The following is a 19,523-nucleotide window of genomic DNA, read 5'->3' on the forward strand; positions in this document are numbered from 1 at the left end:
TTTTCAAAACCCAATTAATATATACTTGTTACTCTGAATCTGTTGATAAGCTAGTTTTAGAGATGCCTCCTTTCTGATATTTCTTGTCCTCCTGCCAGCCATGGACACAGTTTCTGGAGATGTTGGTTTGCTTATCTTTTTCTTTCTGGCATCTTTTCAGATCCACGAGAGCGTGTGAAAGAAGATGACTTAGATGTTGTTCTCAGCCCACAGAGACGAAGCTTTGGAGGTGGCTGCCATGTGACAGCTGCTGTCAGCTCCCGACGCTCTGGAAGTCCTCTGGAGAAAGACACTGATGGGCTTCGCCTGCTTGGTGGACGACGGATTGGCAGTGGGAGGATAATCTCTGCTCGGGCTTTTGAGAAGGATCACCGTCTCAGCGATAAGGACCTTCGAGACTTGAGAGACCGAGACAGAGAGAGGGACTACAAAGACAAGCGTTTCAGGGTTTGTTCTCTGGTCCCTTTGGTTCTCAAGTGCTTGGAAATTTGATGTTCACTTCCTTCATACTATATTAATCTTGTTGATGATGGTACAGAATTAAACCCAGGGCCACACACTAGCTCCGAGTTGCATTCCCCTAGCCCAACCAGATACTTGGAGAAGCTGGATCACAGCCCAGTGTTACGCTAGATAAGGAGAACTCAGTGGGCACTGTAAGAGTGGTGATGCACTTCATTCTAATACCACAGCATCTGCATTTCAGTGTTTATAGCATAAGTTAACTGAATACATTGCTTCCTCTAGAATTTTACAGTTTTTCAGTCTCGGTTTTTGTACTTTTTCAGAGGGAGTTTGGGGATAGTAAACGTGTCTTTGGTGAGCGTAGAAGAAATGATTCGTACACTGAGGAAGAACCAGAATGGTTTTCAGCTGGACCCACAAGTCAGTCTGAAACCATTGAGCTGACTGGCTTTGATGACAAGATACTAGAGGAAGATCACAAAGGGAGAAAAAGAACAAGGCGACGGACTGCCTCTATGAAGGAAGGTCAGTAGGAACTTTGAACTTGTTTTAAAATAATGTGATGATTACTGCTTTAATTGCACATTTAACAATGGGTTCCAGTTAGTAAATTTAAGACAGGGTCTTTTGGTAAAGACAATGCCTACCAAATCTATTTATCTTTGTCGTTTTTTAAGGTTTATTTATTATGTATTCAGTGTTCTGACTGCATATATGCCTGCAGGCCCGAAGAGGGCACCAGATCTCATTATAGAAGGTTGTGAGCCACCATGTGGTTACTGGAAATTGAACTCAGGACCTCTGAAAGCAATGCACTCTTAACCTCTGAGCCATCTCTCCAGCCCACCTGTCAAATCTTTAAGGCATAACTTTCTTGTGACTATGAAATGTATTCATAAGAACTCAGACACTACTGGGAACTTATTTGATAAATTATTCTTTTCAGGTAGAGTTGAAAAATACATAGTTTTGACAGATATTGGGTAACAGGGGAAAGCTGTTAATAGTTAGTGCTAACTTCCAAAGAAGTTAAAATAAACTTAAATGGAAATAACCTAATGAGATATATTTAAAAGTGAGAATAAAAGACATCACAGTTCTTTTCTTTTTGGTTTATGCACACTTTAAATGTGGTAGGCATTTTATGTAGGCACATTTTTCTTAGCAGGGAATTTATAGGTAGCCTAAAGATTCCGTTTAATTCCTTTGAGATACCTTTATCCCACTCTCCACCAGAAGAAAGCAGCATCAGATAGTGTGGCCTTTTAACTGATGGTAGAGATCCCGCTTTTGTAAGAACATAATGCTTTGCCTGTCAGTGATAGCACATGCCTTTAATCCCAGGACTATACAGAGAAACCCTGTCTCAAAAATCCAAAAGAAAGGGAGAAAATACTGGTTTTTGTGGCTGAGAAGAAATCTAAATTTCATCCATTCCTGTAGTATTTCATTTTGGGACAAGGTCTTGTGCAGCCTAGGCTTGCACCAAACCCAATATGTAGCTGATGATGGCCTTGAACCTCTAGTCTAAGCTACATCCCCACCCAGTAATGTTTTCTTCAGGTTTGTGTTTGTGTTATCGTTATACTTGAGATTGAACCCAGGTCCTTGAATTTGTATAGCCCAGGCTGGCCTTGAACTTGTGATCCTCCTGTCTCTGCTTTTTTCAGCAAATCCTACCTGCATGTGCCATCTCAACCGGATCCTTGAACTTGTAAAGCAAATAATCTACCACTGAGATACATCCCTACTCCTTTGTTTTCTGTTGGTTTTGGGTTTGCAATTTTTTGTTTGTTTTTGAGGCAGGGTTTCTCTGTAGCTTTGGAGCCTGTCCTGGAACTTGCTCTGTAGACCAGGCTGGTCTCAGAACTTGCAGAGATCCACCTGCTTTTTCTTCCTGGTGCTGTGATTAAAGGCATTCGCCACCAACGCCCGGCTGGGTTTGCTGTTTTTGTTGGTTTGTTTTTGATATAGAATCTGACTTCGATATGTAGTCAAGGGTGACTTTTACCTCCTGGTTTTTCTTCCTCCATCACCTGAGTTCTGGGATTGTAAGCTTGTGCCACCAGGCTCAGTTTTTATGGAATGTAGGGGAATTGAAACCAAAGTTCATACATGCCTTTTTGCATTTGGTTAGTGTTTTTCAACTTTTTTTTGTTTTTCTTTTATTTGTATGTATGTGTATACATATGTGCTGGTACCCCAGCAGGCCAGAAGTGCCATATAGACAGGCAGTTATGATGCCTGATACGGGTGCTGGAATCTGAACTTAAGGTCCTCTGGGTGAGCAGTATGTCCTCTTAGCCACTGAGCCATCTCTCCAAACCTATGTTCATTTGGGTGTTGCAGGGAGGGGGCTATTTTATGCATTTGCAAATAAGTGGGCTTTGTTTTGTTTTTTTATGTTTAGCTCATACTTTGTGTAAAATTAAAATGTTAGCAACTATATTTTGCATAGCCTTCTTCCCACCTTAAAAGACCTGGCCTTTTAGAATAAGACTGAACTGATTAGACCAGGTTATCTGTCTCTAGAGATCTGTCACTAGAGAATTCCTGTAATACCAAAATTATATGAAAGGCAGCAATGAATGTGTACTTGGTAGATCAATGTACTTTTTTTTAAAGGCAGGATAGGCTTCCAGGAAGGTGTGACAGTCAAGCTTTACATTGGGTGTAGGTAATTTGGCTGTACAGGCCCAAGTTCATTTTCTTTTATCTACTACAAAAGCTGTTCAGAAACTTACAATTTGAATAACTCTCCAAAGGGAAGCCAGCATCTTCTTCTGGCCTACTAAGATATCTGCACACATGTGCCATATACCAACACACACACACACTCCCTCTCTCTTTCTCTCTCTCTTTCACACACAAAATTGAATAGTGGTTTTTTTTTTGGTTTTTTTGTTTTTTTTTTTTTTAAGAAATCATGCCATAACATAGGAAACTTGACATATTTAGGACTGGGGCCACGGTCCCTTTCCTACTCTGCTAATGTTCTGGGTACTTAGCAATGACTTTTCTCTCTTCTTGTTCCCAGAGAAGTGATAAATGCTTTATTATAGGAAGTGTATCAGCACAAGAAGTCTGTTGACAGTCATGTATGGTTCTTCTGCATGTGTATTGATAGCTAAAGGCACAGAATGAGACTGGAGTGTACTTCACAGGTGGATTCTGTACTGGTTTTATTTTCAGGCATAGTGGAATGTAATGGAGGTGTGGCTGAAGAGGACGAAGTGGAAGTTATCCTGGCTCAAGAGCCCTCTGCTGATCAGGAAGTTCCAAGGGATGTTGTCCTACCTGAGCAGTCCCCAGGAGAATTTGACTTTAATGAATTCTTTAACCTTGACAAGGTGCCGTGCTTGGCTTCCGTGAGTATAACAGCACATTTACAAACATAGATGCCTTGGTGGATAAAACCCTTGCTGTACAAGTATGAGGACTGACTAAAATTTAGACTTCTAGAATCCAGTAAATGTTGGGGCAATGTGGTGATCCCCTGTAATCATAGCACACAGGAAATGGAGACAGGATTGTTGGAACAAGTTGGCTAACAGAACTAGCTGTGTTTGCGAGCTGTGAGTTCCAGTGACAGACCCTGGCTCAATTTATAAAGTAGAAAGTAACTAAGGGAGATGCTGGACATCAACCTCAGGCCTCCACTTGCACACATTCATATGCACCAACAAATGTGCACCTAAACACAGGAGCTTCCATATATAGATAGCACACACTCATGCAAAATAAAAATAAACACGTATGGAGTCTGGGTACACACCTGTAATCTTAGCACTTGGGATACTGAGGCTCAGAAAAGATCTGAAAAAGGCTCAACTCCAAAGTTGTTAAAGAAGTTTGGGGTCAGTAGTGTCAAAAGAAGCTTCAGAGTTAACGGCTTAACATTTAACCTTCATGTCATTTTCACCTAGAGCCTGTCTCCTTAATCCCTCTGTGTCTTGCCAGATGATAGAAGATGTTTTGGGAGAAGGGTCAGTCTCTGCAAGCCGATTTAGTAGGTGGTTTTCCAACCCAAGCCGGTCAGGGAGCAGATCCAGCAGCCTTGGTTCTACTCCACATGAAGAGCTTGAGAGACTTGCAGGTAAGATAGCTTCCTACTATAGCCTTGTATGTGAATCAAGCCTCCCCTGCCATGGTTCATTTTGTCTTCATTACTCAGTGGTTTACTCAGGCCTAAGGGGTTTAGGATACTGAAAAGCCTTCAGTTTTTGTTCCTTTTATGCTGTTGAAGGGAAGTGTCTGTGTTCAATGGGACCAACTGTGAATATGTTTATTTACAAAAATCAGGTCTCGAACAAGCCGTCCTCTCTCCTGGACAGAACTCGGGGAATTATTTTGCTCCTATACCATCGGAAGACCATGCTGAAAATAAAGTGGATATTTTAGAAATGCTACAGAAAGCCAAAGTGGATTTAAAACCTCTTCTTTCTAGCCTTTCTGCAAATAAAGAAAAACTTAAGGAGAGCTGTAAGTGTTTGTTGTTTAGCTATTTCAAGCCCACATGTTCTTAAGGAAGGGTTCCAATGTACCACTCTTCATCAAGTCAAATACATGGTGGGATTTGGTTAATGTTTCTCAAAAACACCCAGGCATGCTGCCACACAGCCTTGAGTCTTTTAAGCCCAGGTTGGCCCATGATTCACAGAGAACCTCCAGCCTCTGTCTCCAGAGTACTGATGTTAAAGGTGTGCACTACACCCGACCTCCCTGCCATTTTTACTTAGGGCATAACTTGCCTGTTCCTCACAACTGTGCCTCCATTTACCATGTTCTCACTTAAGCAGCAAGTCCTTAGTCTTTTTGCCATTAAGCTGTCTGGATTCTTGTCCCTGGTAGCAAAGTCTGGGAAAATTTATTATAGGGTATCTTTCTGCCTAACACACAGGATCTTGTCAAGTCTTTTGGGTTTTGCTTTGTTTTGTTGACTGTCTCACTGTGCAGTTCTGGCTTTCCTGGAATTCACCATATAAGGATCTTACCAACTTCTGGAAACTCATACCCCTAGTTCTGCTCTCCCAGTTTCTATCCCTTACATATTTTTGGTATAGTTTATTCCTTTTTTAAAATTATTTATTTATGTGAATGTGTGTCTGGATTTGCCCAAGATAGTGAGAGAAGTACAGATTCTCCAAAACTGGAGTTCCTGGCGGTTCAGTTGGGAGTTCCTTGGTGAGGATGCTGGGGATTGAACTCCAGCCCTATAAGAACAATTATGTGCATTGACCACTGAGCCATTTCTCCAGGTGTGTGCCCCACTCCCTTTATTTTTTGAGACAGGGTCTCTGTAGTCCTTGCTATCATGGAACTTACTATGTATAGCTGGCCTCAAATTCACTTAGATCTGTCTGCCTCTGCCTCCCGAGTGGTGGGAATATAAATGTGTGCCACCTTGTCATGTCTTTCTATGTACATAATTATAGCCTTATTCTTACTAAGAAACTATGATTTCAAGTGTTCAGTTTGCATATTTTCAGTGTCAGCCTTTTTGACAGCCTCACTTCAGTTATGAAATAATTACCATGACAGCCAATGAGAATTCCTAACAAATACCCCTGTGCTTGGTGTAACCAGAACTTTCTCAACTTCGCAGCACATTCAGGGGTTGTACTTTCAGTGGAAGAGGTAGAAGCAGGGCTCAAGGGCTTAAAGGTGGACCAGCAAATGAAGAATTCAACTCCCTTCATGGCAGAACATTTAGAGGAAACCCTGAGTGCTGTTAATAGCAACCAGCAGCTCAAGAAAGATGGAGATATGACTGCATTCAACAAGCTAGTGAGCACCATGAAGGCAAGTGGGACCTTGCCTACTCAGCCCAAAGTCAATGTAAGTATTCAGCACAGCCTCACCCAGCCTCTCCTTTCCCTGTTTCTGTATCAGCTCCCACCGCAGTAATAAATGTTTATTAAGGTGTTCTGAGTAGATTGGAAATTTCTTTAGAAGTTGTTTGGTCTTTGGTGTTTCTTTGTTCCATGATTATGGATATGCTATTTAATAGAAAAAGTCTTATCTGTGGATAATGTATATGTCTGAGACAATAGGATTATTGAATAATTCAATCTAAAGAAATTCCTGCATATCTTTATGAAATCCTTTCCTATGAAAGAAAAATAATTAAATTATGGACATAAGCCCATTGGGAGAAACACATACCTAGTATGTAGGGTCACCATTGTAAAAAAGAAACTTATCCCTTGAGCTGAACTGAGTATCGGGAAGCAGACCTGTAATCCTCATATCTGAGATGGTCAGGAGCTTAGGAGCAGCCAGGGCCACCTGAGACCCAGTCTGGAAAACACCAGTGAGCAAGCCAGCCTTAGCTACGTGTTCATGACACCCTGTCTCAAAAGTAGATTCATATATATGTTAATAATGATGCTATTTTTCAGGGATGCTTGACCAGAAGTATTGGGCTACAAGATTTTTTTTTTTGTTCTGGTTTTTGAGACAGGGTTTCTCTGTGTAGCTCTGGTTATCCTGGAACTTGCTTTATAGGCCAGGCTGTCCTTGAACTCAGATAACCTGTCTGCCTTCCAAGTGCTAGGATTAAAGAAAGACATGAGCCACCACTCCACAACAATGCAAGATTTTATAGTAAAATTTTTTATATATTTAACTTTTTGTATATGAGAATTTTATATGTATGTTTGTCTGGGCGCTACTTACATGCCTGGTGCACACAGAGGCCAGACGAGGTTGTCAGCCCCTCCTGGAACTGGAGTTTCAGACGATTGTGAGTCACCATGTGGGTTCTATGAACTGAATACAGGTCCTCTGGGAGATCAGCCAGTGTGCTTAACCAATAAGCCACCTCTCCAGCCCCCTATAGTAAAACCTTTATTTTCATAATTTATAGTCACTCTCAGATACTTGAATTATGTATTTTCTTGATTAAACAGGTAATTGTTTTATTCATTTATTGAAGTAGCAAAGATGACACCAGGCAGTGGTGGTGCACGCCTTTAATCCCACTCACTTGGGAGGTAGAGGCAGTCAAATGTCTGTGAATTTAAGGCCAGCCTGTTATACAGAGTTTCAGGACAGCTAGGGCTACACAGAGAAACCCCATGTCAAAAAAAAAAAAAAAAAAAAAAAAAAAACCAGAAAACCAAAACCAAAAAGGAAAAGAAAAATAGCAAACATGGTGGTGAATGCAGTAGGATAATATCAAATTCAAAGCATAGCCTGGGTCTAAAAAGACCCTATATCCTTTTTAAAAACATATCAAAGATGTGTTTACCAGACAATAAGTTGTGAATTTGCTAATAGTAAGAAGTTGGAACTGATTTTTTTTTTAATTTGTAGGCATAAAGCTGGCTTATACATATTTACATTGTTTGTTGTCAGCCTACCTTTTGTGGCTGAGCCATCTCTCCAGCCCCTTCTGCAGGTTTATAATTTGTGCTGACTTAACAGCAGTGTTTATAGAGAGTGAGTTTCAGCCATGGTCATCATGTTCCACTGCTCCTTGGCGATAAAGTGATGGGGAAGCATGGCAGATCTGAAGAGTGAAGTGTAGACATAGTTACTGTGATATGTCAAGTCTACTAAATTACATTTGCCTCCTCAACCCTTTTACCTATGAACTACAAGTAGTTAAATGTGAATAGCAATAAATGTTTGATTCACTATGGTGGTGGTAGTGGTTGTGGTGGTGCACACCTTTAGTCCCAGCACTCAGGAGCCACAGGCAGCTGGATCTCTGAGTTCAAGGCCATCCTGGTCTACAGAGCAAGTTCCAGAACAGCTAAGGCTACACAGAGAAAACCTGTTTCAAAAAAACAAAAAAAACCCTCATATGCATTTTAAAAATATTTTGCATGCCTGTACGTGTTTTTGTTAGCATGTGTCTGTCTATCTCACCGTGTGTGGTTAAGAGAACAACCTGGGGGAGTCAGTTTTCTCTTTGCATACTGTGAGTCATGGAATTGTATTCAGATTGTCATGCAATAGGTACTTGTCCTGCCAATCTATCTCTCCAGCCCTGATGTTTTTAGCTTTTCTTACCTGACCAACAGTTAAGGTCAAACAGAGGTGCCTTTCCTCTTGCTCCCTTGAAGGATATTTGAGGCTGTAACATACAACTCAAAGAGGAATGATTCTATAACTGCTTCAGAGTTTTTCCTACACAATAGACATAAACACTATAAAAATAGGAGCACATGTATTTTTCTAGCCATGGCACGCATCCTAGTATCTGGGGGATTAAGGCAGAATTATAAATTGAAGGCCAATCTGAGCTCCCTAATAAGCTTATGCTAGCATGAGCTACACAGCAAGACCTGACTTAGAAGACCACGGCTGTGGATATAAATCTACTCTCAAATCATAGGGTTTGTTTTTCCTTTCAGTACAAGTCTCCAAAGATATGGAGGCCAAGCAGCTGGAAGCAGCTGGGAGGAGGAAGCAGGAGGACAATGGTGGTGTGAGGCCAGACTGGGCTACATAAACAGACTCTCTTGAAAGAAAAAGAAGGGAACTCAGTATTTCATGTCAAAACCTTTGATTTTATTATACAATATTGAGTTGTGAGTGCACTTGGTTTGTATTGGAGTGCAGTAAACTACATGTATCTAGTTTCAGCTAAGGTGAGGGAATGAGCCTTAGACCCCTGCTAACAAGATTGATGATATAAAGTAGGCAGATCAGTATTTACACAAACTTAGAATATATCCACGTTGCTTATTTTGTATGTGAGGTGCTGGTCTACTGCTAAAGTCATTGTCTTCATTCATTACTGTTGCATAATAGTTCTCATCCCCAAACTATGACATGGAATTGCAGACTCTACTGCAAATATACTAAGCCTTGTAGTAAACTGCCTATTTATATTTTTTGGTTCCCCAATATAAATAATGTTGAAGTTAAAACTAGTTTTCTCCCTTCATTTTTTAGCGAAATCTTGAAAATCACTTGTTGGCCCCAGCTGATATTCCAGGCCAGCCTGTCCCTAAAAACATCCTACAGGTATGTTACACTCTTAAACTGATCTTAAACCCTCAGAGTGACCATTGTGTGGCAGTCAGAGATGTTCATAGGGGTCTGACATTTCTGCCCATAGGAACTTCTGGGTCAACCGGTTCAGAGACCACCTTCTTCCAATCTTCTCAGTGGCCTTATGGGGAGCTTGGAGCCTACTGCATCTTTATTGAGCCAAAGAGCACCTTCTCCTCCTATGTCACAGGTGTTTCAAACTCGAGCAGCATCAGCAGACTACCTTCATCCAAGGATACCATCACCAATTGGTAATTAGTGCTGTAGCAGTACTGGGAATTGAACCTAGAGCCTCATGCCTACCAATTAAGTACTCCACCATTGACTTAGGTTCCAACCTCAGTAACTGCTCTTAAGCATGTCCTTGCCCTTTTGTCCAAGTAGGTTAGACCTGTTCCAAGACTTGGCAGACTTTTCTTTCAAGGGTATGCTTAAAGAATTTTAAAGGAAATGTATAAATGAGTCACCTGGTTTATGGACTGTGCCATCAAAATGGAAGATAGTTTATTATCCAGTCCCCCCATTTTTAAGTAATTTATTTTTATATGCATTGGTGTTTTGCCTGCATGTATATCTGTGTGAAGTTGTTGACCCCGGGAACTGGAATTACAGTTCTGAGTTGCCATCTGGGTGCTGGAAATTGAACCAGGTCCTCTGGAAGAGTGACCAGTGCTCTTAATCTCTAAGCCATCCCACCCCAGCTCTCCTTTTAAGTCAATATGTTCATAGTAAACTTTTTTATAGCTCTTTAGCTCTCGTTGAGAGAATTACCTGAAAAGTAAATTTGGATTCTTAGGTCTATCCTTAATATAAAACTTGAGGAAAGCCAGTAAGTGGTGGTACACTCCTTTAATCTTAGCACTTGGGATGATGAGGCAGGAAGATCTCATTTTGTTTTTGTTTTTTTTTTTTGTTTGTTTGTTTGTTTGTTTTGTTTTGTTTTTTGGTTTTTCAAGACAGGGTCTCTCTGTATTGCTCTGGAGCCTGTCCTGGAACTAGCTCTTAGACCGGGCTGGCCTTGAGCTCACAGAGATCTGCCTGCCTCTGCCTCTTCCCCTCCCCCGAGTGCTGGGACTAAAGGCCTGCATCACCAATGCCTGGCAGATCTCGAGACCAGCCTGGGCTACATAATAAGTTTGAGGCTATGTGGGAACCAGTCACAGAGTAATGACTTTCTTGCAAGCAGTTGAAGTTTGTAAACAATGAGTTGTAAAGTTTTCCTGGAAGAAGCACTTTCAGAAAGCTGTCTTGGTATTTTTGCCATCAAACGAACCACTGGAGATTGCCGGCTCCTTTTCTTTGCCAGTCAGATACCTTAATGCTTGTCCGTGTCATACTCTGACCAGAGCTCTGGACTCTGCTTGAGTGTCGGCTGACTTGTTTGCTGAATAGAAATGTTCTTAGTCAGAGGAGAGCTTTCAGCTGTAAAAAGGACAAAGGTGGCAGTCATCGAGTGAGAAGAAGATTCCACCAGCAATTGAGGCTATTGTGAATTCTGCTTATGGTTCACATGCACACTGTGGGAAGAGAAGAGTAAGGGGAGGTCTCTTACCAGGCAAACATGCTGGTGGGTACTTACGCTGTCATGGGCACTACTGCTTGACATTCATTGATTCTGGAACTTTCCTGGCAGGTTTCCCATCAGGACCCCAGCAGCTACTTGGAGATCCATTCCAAGGCATGCGAAAACCCATGAGCCCTGTCACAGCCCAGGTCAGGCTGAGCTCTTCCTCAGACCCCATCTCCTTGCCTTTTTACCCTTGTTGCTTGTGGGGTAGATTTGAATTGTAACAATGATACACATGGTTTATTCTGCAATGACACTTTAGCTTAAGGTCATTGCTGAGTGACGAGTACTATTTAAATTTTAAGAAAACTTTTCAGATTTGTGTGTATAAATGTTTTGCCTCCTTTTATTTTTGTGCACCACGTGTGTGCTCATTGCCCAAGGAATTTTCAATAAGTCATCAGGTCCTCTGGAACTGGAGTTTTGACGTTTGTGAACTGCCTTGTGGGTACTGTATATTGAATCTGGATACCTCTGCATTAGCGATAAACACTCTTTTAACCACTGAACCATTTCTCATCCCACTATTTAAATTTTAAAAATATCATCCAGTGAATGGCAGCGTATTTTATTTGTAATAACCGTTTTCTTAGCTCACTTTTAAGCCATAACACAGACATTTGTGAAAAATTGAACGTCCTTGTTCTTTTACTGATTGTCCGCTGCTATTCTGTTGACCAGATGAGCCAGCTAGAATTGCAGCAGGCTGCTTTGGAGGGGCTGGCCCTCCCACATGACCTTGCAGTACAGGCAGCATCCTTTTATCAGCCTGGTTTTAACAAACCACAAGTGGATAGAACCAGAGACGGACTCCGAAGCAGGTAAACTAGTAATCCTTATGTAGATTTGGATACTGATTTGTAAATAGTTTTCTGAGATTGGTAAATCATGATTGATCATAAACTGTTGCATATGCTGATCCAATATAAGATGGGAATTCCATCCCACTGCAGATGTTATCAGTAGAGGAAATAGAGTTGAATTCTACAGCATCCTGCTATGTGCACTGTTCCAGTATTACCATTTTGCCCCCTTCTGAAGTAACCACTGTCTAACCTTTAAAAATTATCATTACCTTGGCAGGCACTGGTGGCACTCACCTTTAATCCCAGCACTAGGAGGCAGAGGCAGGTGTATCTCTTGAGTTTAATGCCAGCCTGGCCTGGTCTACAGAGTGACTTCCAGAGTTACACAGAGAAATCCTGTCTGAATACACCCCCTACACCCCCCCCCAAAAAAAAAAGAGTAAATGATAATTTGCATGAAACCCCTAGGTTTGGGGATCTTTTTCCCATGTACACATAGAATACATGGCCTATGTTCTCAGACTTCATCTCTGGGTAGCTTAGTTTATGAATAGTGATTGGAAAGCTTACAGATGTAGGAACCCATCATTGCCTATGATTCAGAGAGTTTCAGTCATTAACCATAGGTATTGGTGCAGGGAGTACACATAAACTTTTTCTCAACCTGCTTCTATGTCAACCCTGTTTCCCATTTTCCTTCAGGCTAAGGGAGAATAAATAGAATGGCTGGGGATAGTGCCTCCTAGCAGAGTCAGGAGAATGTCTACATTCAGTGCCAGACTGGGCTACATAGTGAGTTTCAGAGTAGCCAGGACTATATAGAGAGAACGCTAACTTCAAAAAAAAGTCTTTCTCTTGACAGATCTATTCATAGGCATAGGTAGAAGTCGTAGGGCATGACACTCCGAGTTTTTGGTTTGATTTGAATTGGTGTCTGATATAGGGCATCGGTGTGTTACAAACACTGCCCCTTACCTTTTAGAGTATACCAACTCCCATGATGAATGCTTTTACAACTAATAAACTGTGTCCCAGCCTAGATAACCCTACATGCCTAAAGGCCTGTGCCTTCTGCCTGAACCTTTGTTCCTTCTTAGCTTCTTACTGGTCTTACCTAGCTTCTTGCAGCAGCTTCCAAGTAGCTTCCTTTGGGTCTTGGAAGTTTCCAGTTCTTTCTTCCTTCCACTTTATTTTCCCACTTTACCTTGTTCTTATCTTTCATCTTGGTTTACTTCAGGTTACTAACTGCTTCTACCACACAGGGCTTTTTTTCTTCCCTCAGAATTTAACATTTTTCATATTTTGAATATGAAATTAAATTGATAATTGATAATTAAATTAATAAGAAATTAAATTGGATAAGTCAAAAGTGTGCTAAGTTCCTGATCTGGTCTGAGTTACATGGTTTTGCACTTGGCATAATAGTTGAGAGCTAACAATTTAATTTGTTCACAGGCAACAGCGAGTATCAAAGTCACCAGCACCCATGCACCGAGGAAATTCCTCTTCCCCAGCTCCTGCTGCCTCCATCACAAGCATGGTCAGTAGCCTTTAGTAACGGAATAGTTTGTAGATTTATGCATCTGCTTATCTGTGTTATACAGTTTGTTTCCCTTGTCTCTAAATGTCTTCCATAGGAATACTGACCTACCTATTTATTAGGTCTTCCCCTAACTCAGAACATTGAGGAAAGTATGCTCTAGGAGATACCTGAACTTGGGCCAGGACACAAGACATTAGTGCTTAAAAATACACCTGGGCCAGGCTTGGTGACATACACCTAATGTCAGTACTTGGGAGGCAGAGGCAAATGGATTTCAGAGCTTAAGGTCAACCTGGGCCCAGTGAGACCCTGTCTGAAAAACAAACCAGAAATAGCTGGTGTTTGGAAGTAGAAGGACAAAGTTAGGAAGAAGATAATAAAAGAGGAGTGACTGGTCACTTCTCAGGGAGTCCAGTGAACACGCTGACAAGTCCACAGATTGTTCTCTTCTGTTATAGGTTTCTTTATTTGAGGTAGTTAGTCTAGCCTTACCACTGGCTCTCCCCCCCCCCCCCCCCCGCCTCACCCCTACAGACCTACATTAATCGATCAATGCCAGTAGACAAGGTGGAAATAAACAGTTGTTTTATGCATAAGGACTCCATATGGGTCTCTGCACTAAACATCTCAAAAGTTCTTATTTTAAAGAAATTCTGGAAGTTTTGTTCATGAGTTACATCTCATCTCTGGCCTTTTACATTTTTGGGCACATGCATAATAAAGGTATTTAAAAAAATAAACAACAGGAACAAAGAAGCCTCAATGGTTAAGTCCTAGTAAATAAGGAAACCTTTAAGATAATTGAATTTTCTTGTATGCAGTTTTTTTAAAAACTAAATCACTAGGAACAAGGTATATCATAGGTTGTCATTGAAACATCCCATATTTACCAAGGTACAGCTCCAGCCATGCCCTTAATGCTTTCCTGCCCCATCCCAGGCTAGGTAAATGGGAGGTGAAAGGTAGATAGACCCATTTTTACAGGTGAACAGGGCTGAAGCTCTTGGAACAATGACTATTTGCTTCTTTCTGTTTTCTTCCAGGGGTTCTAGGCCAGAACATTAGAGTTGCTCTGCCCATGTAGGCAAAATGGGGACTCTTCACTCTGTTGAATGGCTTCACTGGTGAAGCCAGGCCCAAGGGCAGGTTCTGCATAGTCCAAGCATGTGCCAGACCCTAGGTTTAAATCCCAGTATCCAAAACCAAAAAAGCCCTGGCTTAGTATTAGAGAAAAGGCACTTGAGTATGGTAATTCTGCCTCTCTTCTCTGCAGCTTTCTCCTTCCTTCACCCCCACCTCAGTGATCCGGAAGATGTATGAAAGCAGAGAGAAAAGCAAGGAGGAAATAGTTCCTGGTGATACTAAAGAGGATACTCAGAAGGCCAGCGAAGGTACTGCTCACTTTGTGTGTGTCAGAGCGTAGACACTCCTGACTGCAGTGTCAGGAGGGCAGGTTGAGTGAGCTTGCACTCAAGACTTGGTCACTTGACAGTCTGTCCAGCAAAGATAACAGATGTGCTCTAGCTTAGTATCCTACTAGTCTGTCAAGTTGAATAACAAATCCATTTGGCATATTAATACAGTTCAGTTCTTTCTGTGTAAGATTTTTACGTGTATTTCCTGCAGGTATGCCTGGAGTTATAGGTGGTTGTGAGCAGCCATATGGGTGCTGTAATTGAAAAGGAGTATTCAATGCTTTTAACTATGAAGCTATATCCATATAAACTAAATATAAATTTGCTCTACCATTTGTGTAGAGCAAGACACTTATAACTAGGTTGGACTGCTTTTGTGGTCCTTTTTTGACCTTTGGCTGAAGGGGATATAGAGTAGATGAAGGCTTTCTTTTGTTATGGGTTTTTGGTTTGTTTGTTTTGAGACAGGATTATACTGTGTAGCCCTAAACTCACAAAGATCTTCTGGACTCTGACTCCCAAGTCCTGGGATATAAGAGACTAATCCTGGCAATGGTTTTAAATGGCATGAGTCTTTTTTTGAGTTTTTGTTTTTTTTTTTTTTTTTTTATTGCGTCAAAAATCATTTATGCACTGGGAATATTTCAGTGTTAGAATATTTATTTAGTTATGTACAAAGCCATGAGTTCGTTTCTAACATCCCTCAAGAAAGGAAAATTGGGAGAGAAAAAAAAAAAAAAAAACAACCAAAAAGTCCATTGATTGTTCCAGCAAGTAATTAGAGCGCCTTAAAACGACATCTCAGAGAGCGGGACGTCCGTCTTCGGGTCGAAGTGGTTGTGATGCTGATCAGCTGGGATCGAATTAAAAATGGGTGATGTTGAGAAAGGCAAGAAGATTTTTGTTCAGAAGTGTGCCCAGTGCCACACTGTGGAAAAGGGAGGCAAGCATAAGACTGGACCAAATCTCCATGGTCTGTTTGGGAGGAAGACAGGTCAGGCTGCTGTATTCTCATACACGGATGCCAACAAGAACAAAGGCATCACCTGGGAAGAGGATACCCTGATGGAGTATTTGGAGAATCCCAAAAAGTACATCTCTGGAACAAAAATGATCTTCGCTGGAATTAAGAGGAAGGGAGAGAGGGCCGACATAATAGTTTATCTTAAAAAGGCTACTAATGAGTAATCCCACTGCCTTATTTATTACAGACAAATGTCTCATGGCTTTTAATGTGTACTATAACTTAATTCATACATCAAAATTCAGATCATGAATGGCTATAACGTTTTTGTTGGTCAGTCCTGATTTAAGTAAAACTGACTTGTAGTAAAATGGGTATGATCTTTTTAAAATAACAATTCCAGTTGCAAAAAAAAAAACTTGGCATCTGCAGGCTGGAGATATGGCTCAGAGCACTGATTTGCTCTTCATATAGGACCTGGGGTCAATTCCCAGCACCCACATAGCCACTCACAACCATCTGTGATTTTATTAGCCCTGGGTTATCCAGCACCTTCTCTGGTCTCTCTGAGCACAGAACTCACATGATGCATAGACTATGTACAGGCAGAACATCTATCCATACACATTAAAAAAGCTTAAAAGAAAACATGCATGTCTACATTTAAAGCAAATGCCATTCCATGAAATACTCTAAACTGGGTAAGAATCAAGTTAAGAATTGTCAGTTTTTTAAAAAAATTTTGCTGGACTGTTGGGAATCAAAATAGAGAAATGATATCAATACCAAAATATACTATGATTGAATTCTTACAGAGACCCTGTTGTCATCTAATTCCATACCCAATACTGATCAAGACTCTTCTCCTACAACAAATCCTAAACTTTCAACATTACAGCGGTCTTCATGCTCCACTCCACTGTCCCAGAACAACCGTTATACCAAAGAACAAGATTATCGACCTAAAGCAGCTGGGAGAAAAACACCCACCTTAGCCACCCCAGTTCCAGGAACACCTTTTCTTCGCCCTACCCACCAAGTTCCCCTGGTTCCTCACGTTCCTATTGTTCGGCCTGCTCACCAGCTTCACCCAGGGTTAGTTCAAAGGTTGATAGCCCAAGGAGTACATCCACAGCATCTTCCAAGTTTGCTACAAGCTGGTGAGTTTGACTGGGTGTGGGTGGTCAGTGGCCGTTGGCCAGGCATTTGTGGCATACACCTTTAATCCCAGCACTCAGGAGTCTACAGAGCTAATTCCAAGACAGGCTCCAAAGCCATACATACATACAAAACCATGTCTCAAAACCGCCCCCCCCCAAAAAAAATTGCTGCTAATTAAATGTTACTCTATGGTAACATTTAAGTAGTGGGTCCAATCCCTTTATTTAACCCATTAAAAAGACTAGGAGACTGGCTTTGGCACTCATTTACATTGTTTCTGTGAGTATACTTGTGTGCCCTGACACATGTATGGAGGCAGAACTCAAACTAAGCTCAGGGCAGCCAAGGCTATATAGAGAAACCCTGTCTTGAAAAGTAAAATGATCTTTCAAATTTTATCATTAGAAAGGAAAAATGGTGGGGTGGCAGCGGCGGCACATGCCTTTAATCCCAGCACTCCAGAGGCAGAGGCAGGCGGATCTCTGTTAGAGTCCACCCTGATATATAGAGTTCCAGGACAGCCAGGACTGTTTCAGAGAAACCCTGTCTCAAAAAGAAGTGTGCCACCACACACCAATTCATCCAGATCCCATTCTTCTAAGTTTCCAAGTCAGCAACAGCTTCTAAAGTTGAGTTTTGGGTGTGTGGGTGCATGGGTACAACCTCTCAGAAGTTCCTTGTTCCTCCCATCAGGTGTGCTTCCCCCTGGGATAGATATGGCTCCTCTACAGGGAATATCTGGCCCGCTCCTGGGACAGCCCTTGTACCCTTTCTCTGCTGCTAGTCACCCCCTCCTAAGCCCTCGTCCGGGGACACCTCTGCATCTGGCAGTGATGCAGCAGCAGCTGCAGCGCTCAGGTAAGGTTTCAGGGTGGGCCAGGCTTGCTGATCACACTTTAGTTTCTGATAGTTCTAGTAGAAGTTATCACTGACTTCTTGTTCCTTAGCTTGTCCTAATGAATACAGGTGTCATAGAGAAGTAGGTGAAGGGAACTGACCCATGCAGTTTTGGGGGTTACTATTAACTGCAAGGACAGTGGGAGCCAGGCATGCTCTGGCTTTGTTTTTCCACCCTTTGAAGGCTGAGAATCTTTCCTGAGATGTGATATGTCAGCCTTGGTGGGTTTACAGCATTGGTTTCCAAGTACCTTAGCTTTCGTATGTAAAGTCATCTACCATTGTGTACCTTTTTAGAAAAGCCCTAGAATAATAAGTCATTTGGCAGACACTTCCACCCCTGAAGTAACAAACTATTCCAGCAAAGTAGGTCAGAAAATACTACCAATAGTGAGCACAGGTCTTGGGAATGAGATTATCTTAATAGATTGGGAAGTTTTTGTGGATGGAGTGTGGATAGAGCTACTTTGCTGCACTTAGTGACACTCTTCTCTCCATAGTTCTGCACCCTCCAGGCTCTGGTTCCCAGGCAGCACCCCTCAACGTTCAGACTCCTCAGAATGTGCCCAGCAGGTCAGGCCTGCCCCATATGCACTCCCAGCTGGAACATCGCACCAGTCAAAGGAGCAGCTCCCCTGTGGGCCTTGCCAAGTGGTTTGGCTCAGATGTGCTACAGCAGCCTCTGCCCTCTATGCCCACCAAAGTCATCAGTGTAGATGAACTGGAATACAGACAGTGAGCAGGGCAGGCGGGCTCACCCATCTGGACCTATGGTGGCACCCTAGCTGTGAAGCTCATTCCCCATCTTTATCTATGGGCTTTTACATTGGAGCACACTATGTGAAAGGGACCCACATACCTACCGTAATCCTACATTATGACAAAAGGCTGTAAACCAATCAAAATGGAGCCTACACGGTCCAAATACAAGGGACACACTATTATCAATCTTCGAAGTCTTTCTTTTATAACATGTGAATGAAGTGTTGGTGTCTTCTTGAAGTGACACCTAAGGGTTCTGAAGAATAAAATGTATAGACCCTTATGTACAGATCTGTGTATAAACTTTTGTATATACATATAGGATAGCTTTTTTGAACTTATACAGCTGTACATAAAGTAGCTATTAGTTAGGCCTGTGTCAACTGTTTGGATTTTTTTTCCACTTGTATATTTGGGACTTCTTTTGGTTTATTAAAAGTTGCATATGCCACGTGTGTGAACAAAGTGATTGGTCCTGTGCTTATTTCCTCCATAACACTCATTTCTAACACTGAACCAAGACAGATCTCTCTTTCGAATTTTATTTTTGACTTTACCCTACATATAAAATTCCCATAGCATTAGTGTAAGCTGGGCTAAACCTGAATAGTATCAGTACTGCATCCAAATCAAATCAACCAGATTTTCTCGTTGGCAATCAAGTATATGGCAATTTCTCTGAAATTTACTGTTCCTCCCTGTTAATCCAGCTTCCAATTTAACCTGTTAATGTCTGAGCTGTGTTAGCTCCCCCTGTACTATATGTACTCTCCACATAAAGTACAGAGAAGGCATTCTAAAAGACAGTGTTAGCCTGACTAAACTTTTAATTAAACTTATTTTCAATCACTAGATGACTATGGATCTAGGTCTATAAATGCCATTTTAACTCCACTATAGAGATTTAAAATAGCCATTCTCTATATCATAGTTGGAT

The 19,523-nt window shown here is 41.6% G+C and overlaps 1 protein-coding gene across 2 annotated transcripts in view; it reads left to right on the forward strand.

Moving 5' to 3' along the window:
- Eif4enif1 (eukaryotic translation initiation factor 4E nuclear import factor 1) overlaps nt 1-19,051 on the forward strand; it is a 35,806-nt gene extending 16,755 nt beyond the window's left edge. For both annotated transcript variants that reach the window (XM_051200461.1, XM_051200462.1), the window contains exons 5-19: nt 161-447; nt 789-990; nt 3,658-3,833; nt 4,426-4,561; nt 4,768-4,947; nt 6,071-6,303; nt 9,373-9,444; nt 9,539-9,722; nt 11,105-11,184; nt 11,720-11,859; nt 13,300-13,384; nt 14,661-14,778; nt 16,582-16,926; nt 17,621-17,785; nt 18,325-19,051. In XM_051200461.1, coding sequence (XP_051056418.1) covers nt 161-447; nt 789-990; nt 3,658-3,833; nt 4,426-4,561; nt 4,768-4,947; nt 6,071-6,303; nt 9,373-9,444; nt 9,539-9,722; nt 11,105-11,184; nt 11,720-11,859; nt 13,300-13,384; nt 14,661-14,778; nt 16,582-16,926; nt 17,621-17,785; nt 18,325-18,563 — 2,642 coding nt within the window. In that variant the 3' untranslated portion in view covers nt 18,564-19,051. The remainder of the gene's footprint in view (nt 1-160; nt 448-788; nt 991-3,657; nt 3,834-4,425; nt 4,562-4,767; nt 4,948-6,070; nt 6,304-9,372; nt 9,445-9,538; nt 9,723-11,104; nt 11,185-11,719; nt 11,860-13,299; nt 13,385-14,660; nt 14,779-16,581; nt 16,927-17,620; nt 17,786-18,324) is intronic.
- The last annotated feature ends 472 nt before the right edge of the window (nt 19,052-19,523 follow it).

Source organism: Phodopus roborovskii, unplaced genomic scaffold, assembly GCF_943737965.1.
Source record: "Phodopus roborovskii unplaced genomic scaffold, PHOROB, whole genome shotgun sequence".
Lineage (NCBI taxonomy): Eukaryota > Metazoa > Chordata > Mammalia > Rodentia > Cricetidae > Phodopus > Phodopus roborovskii.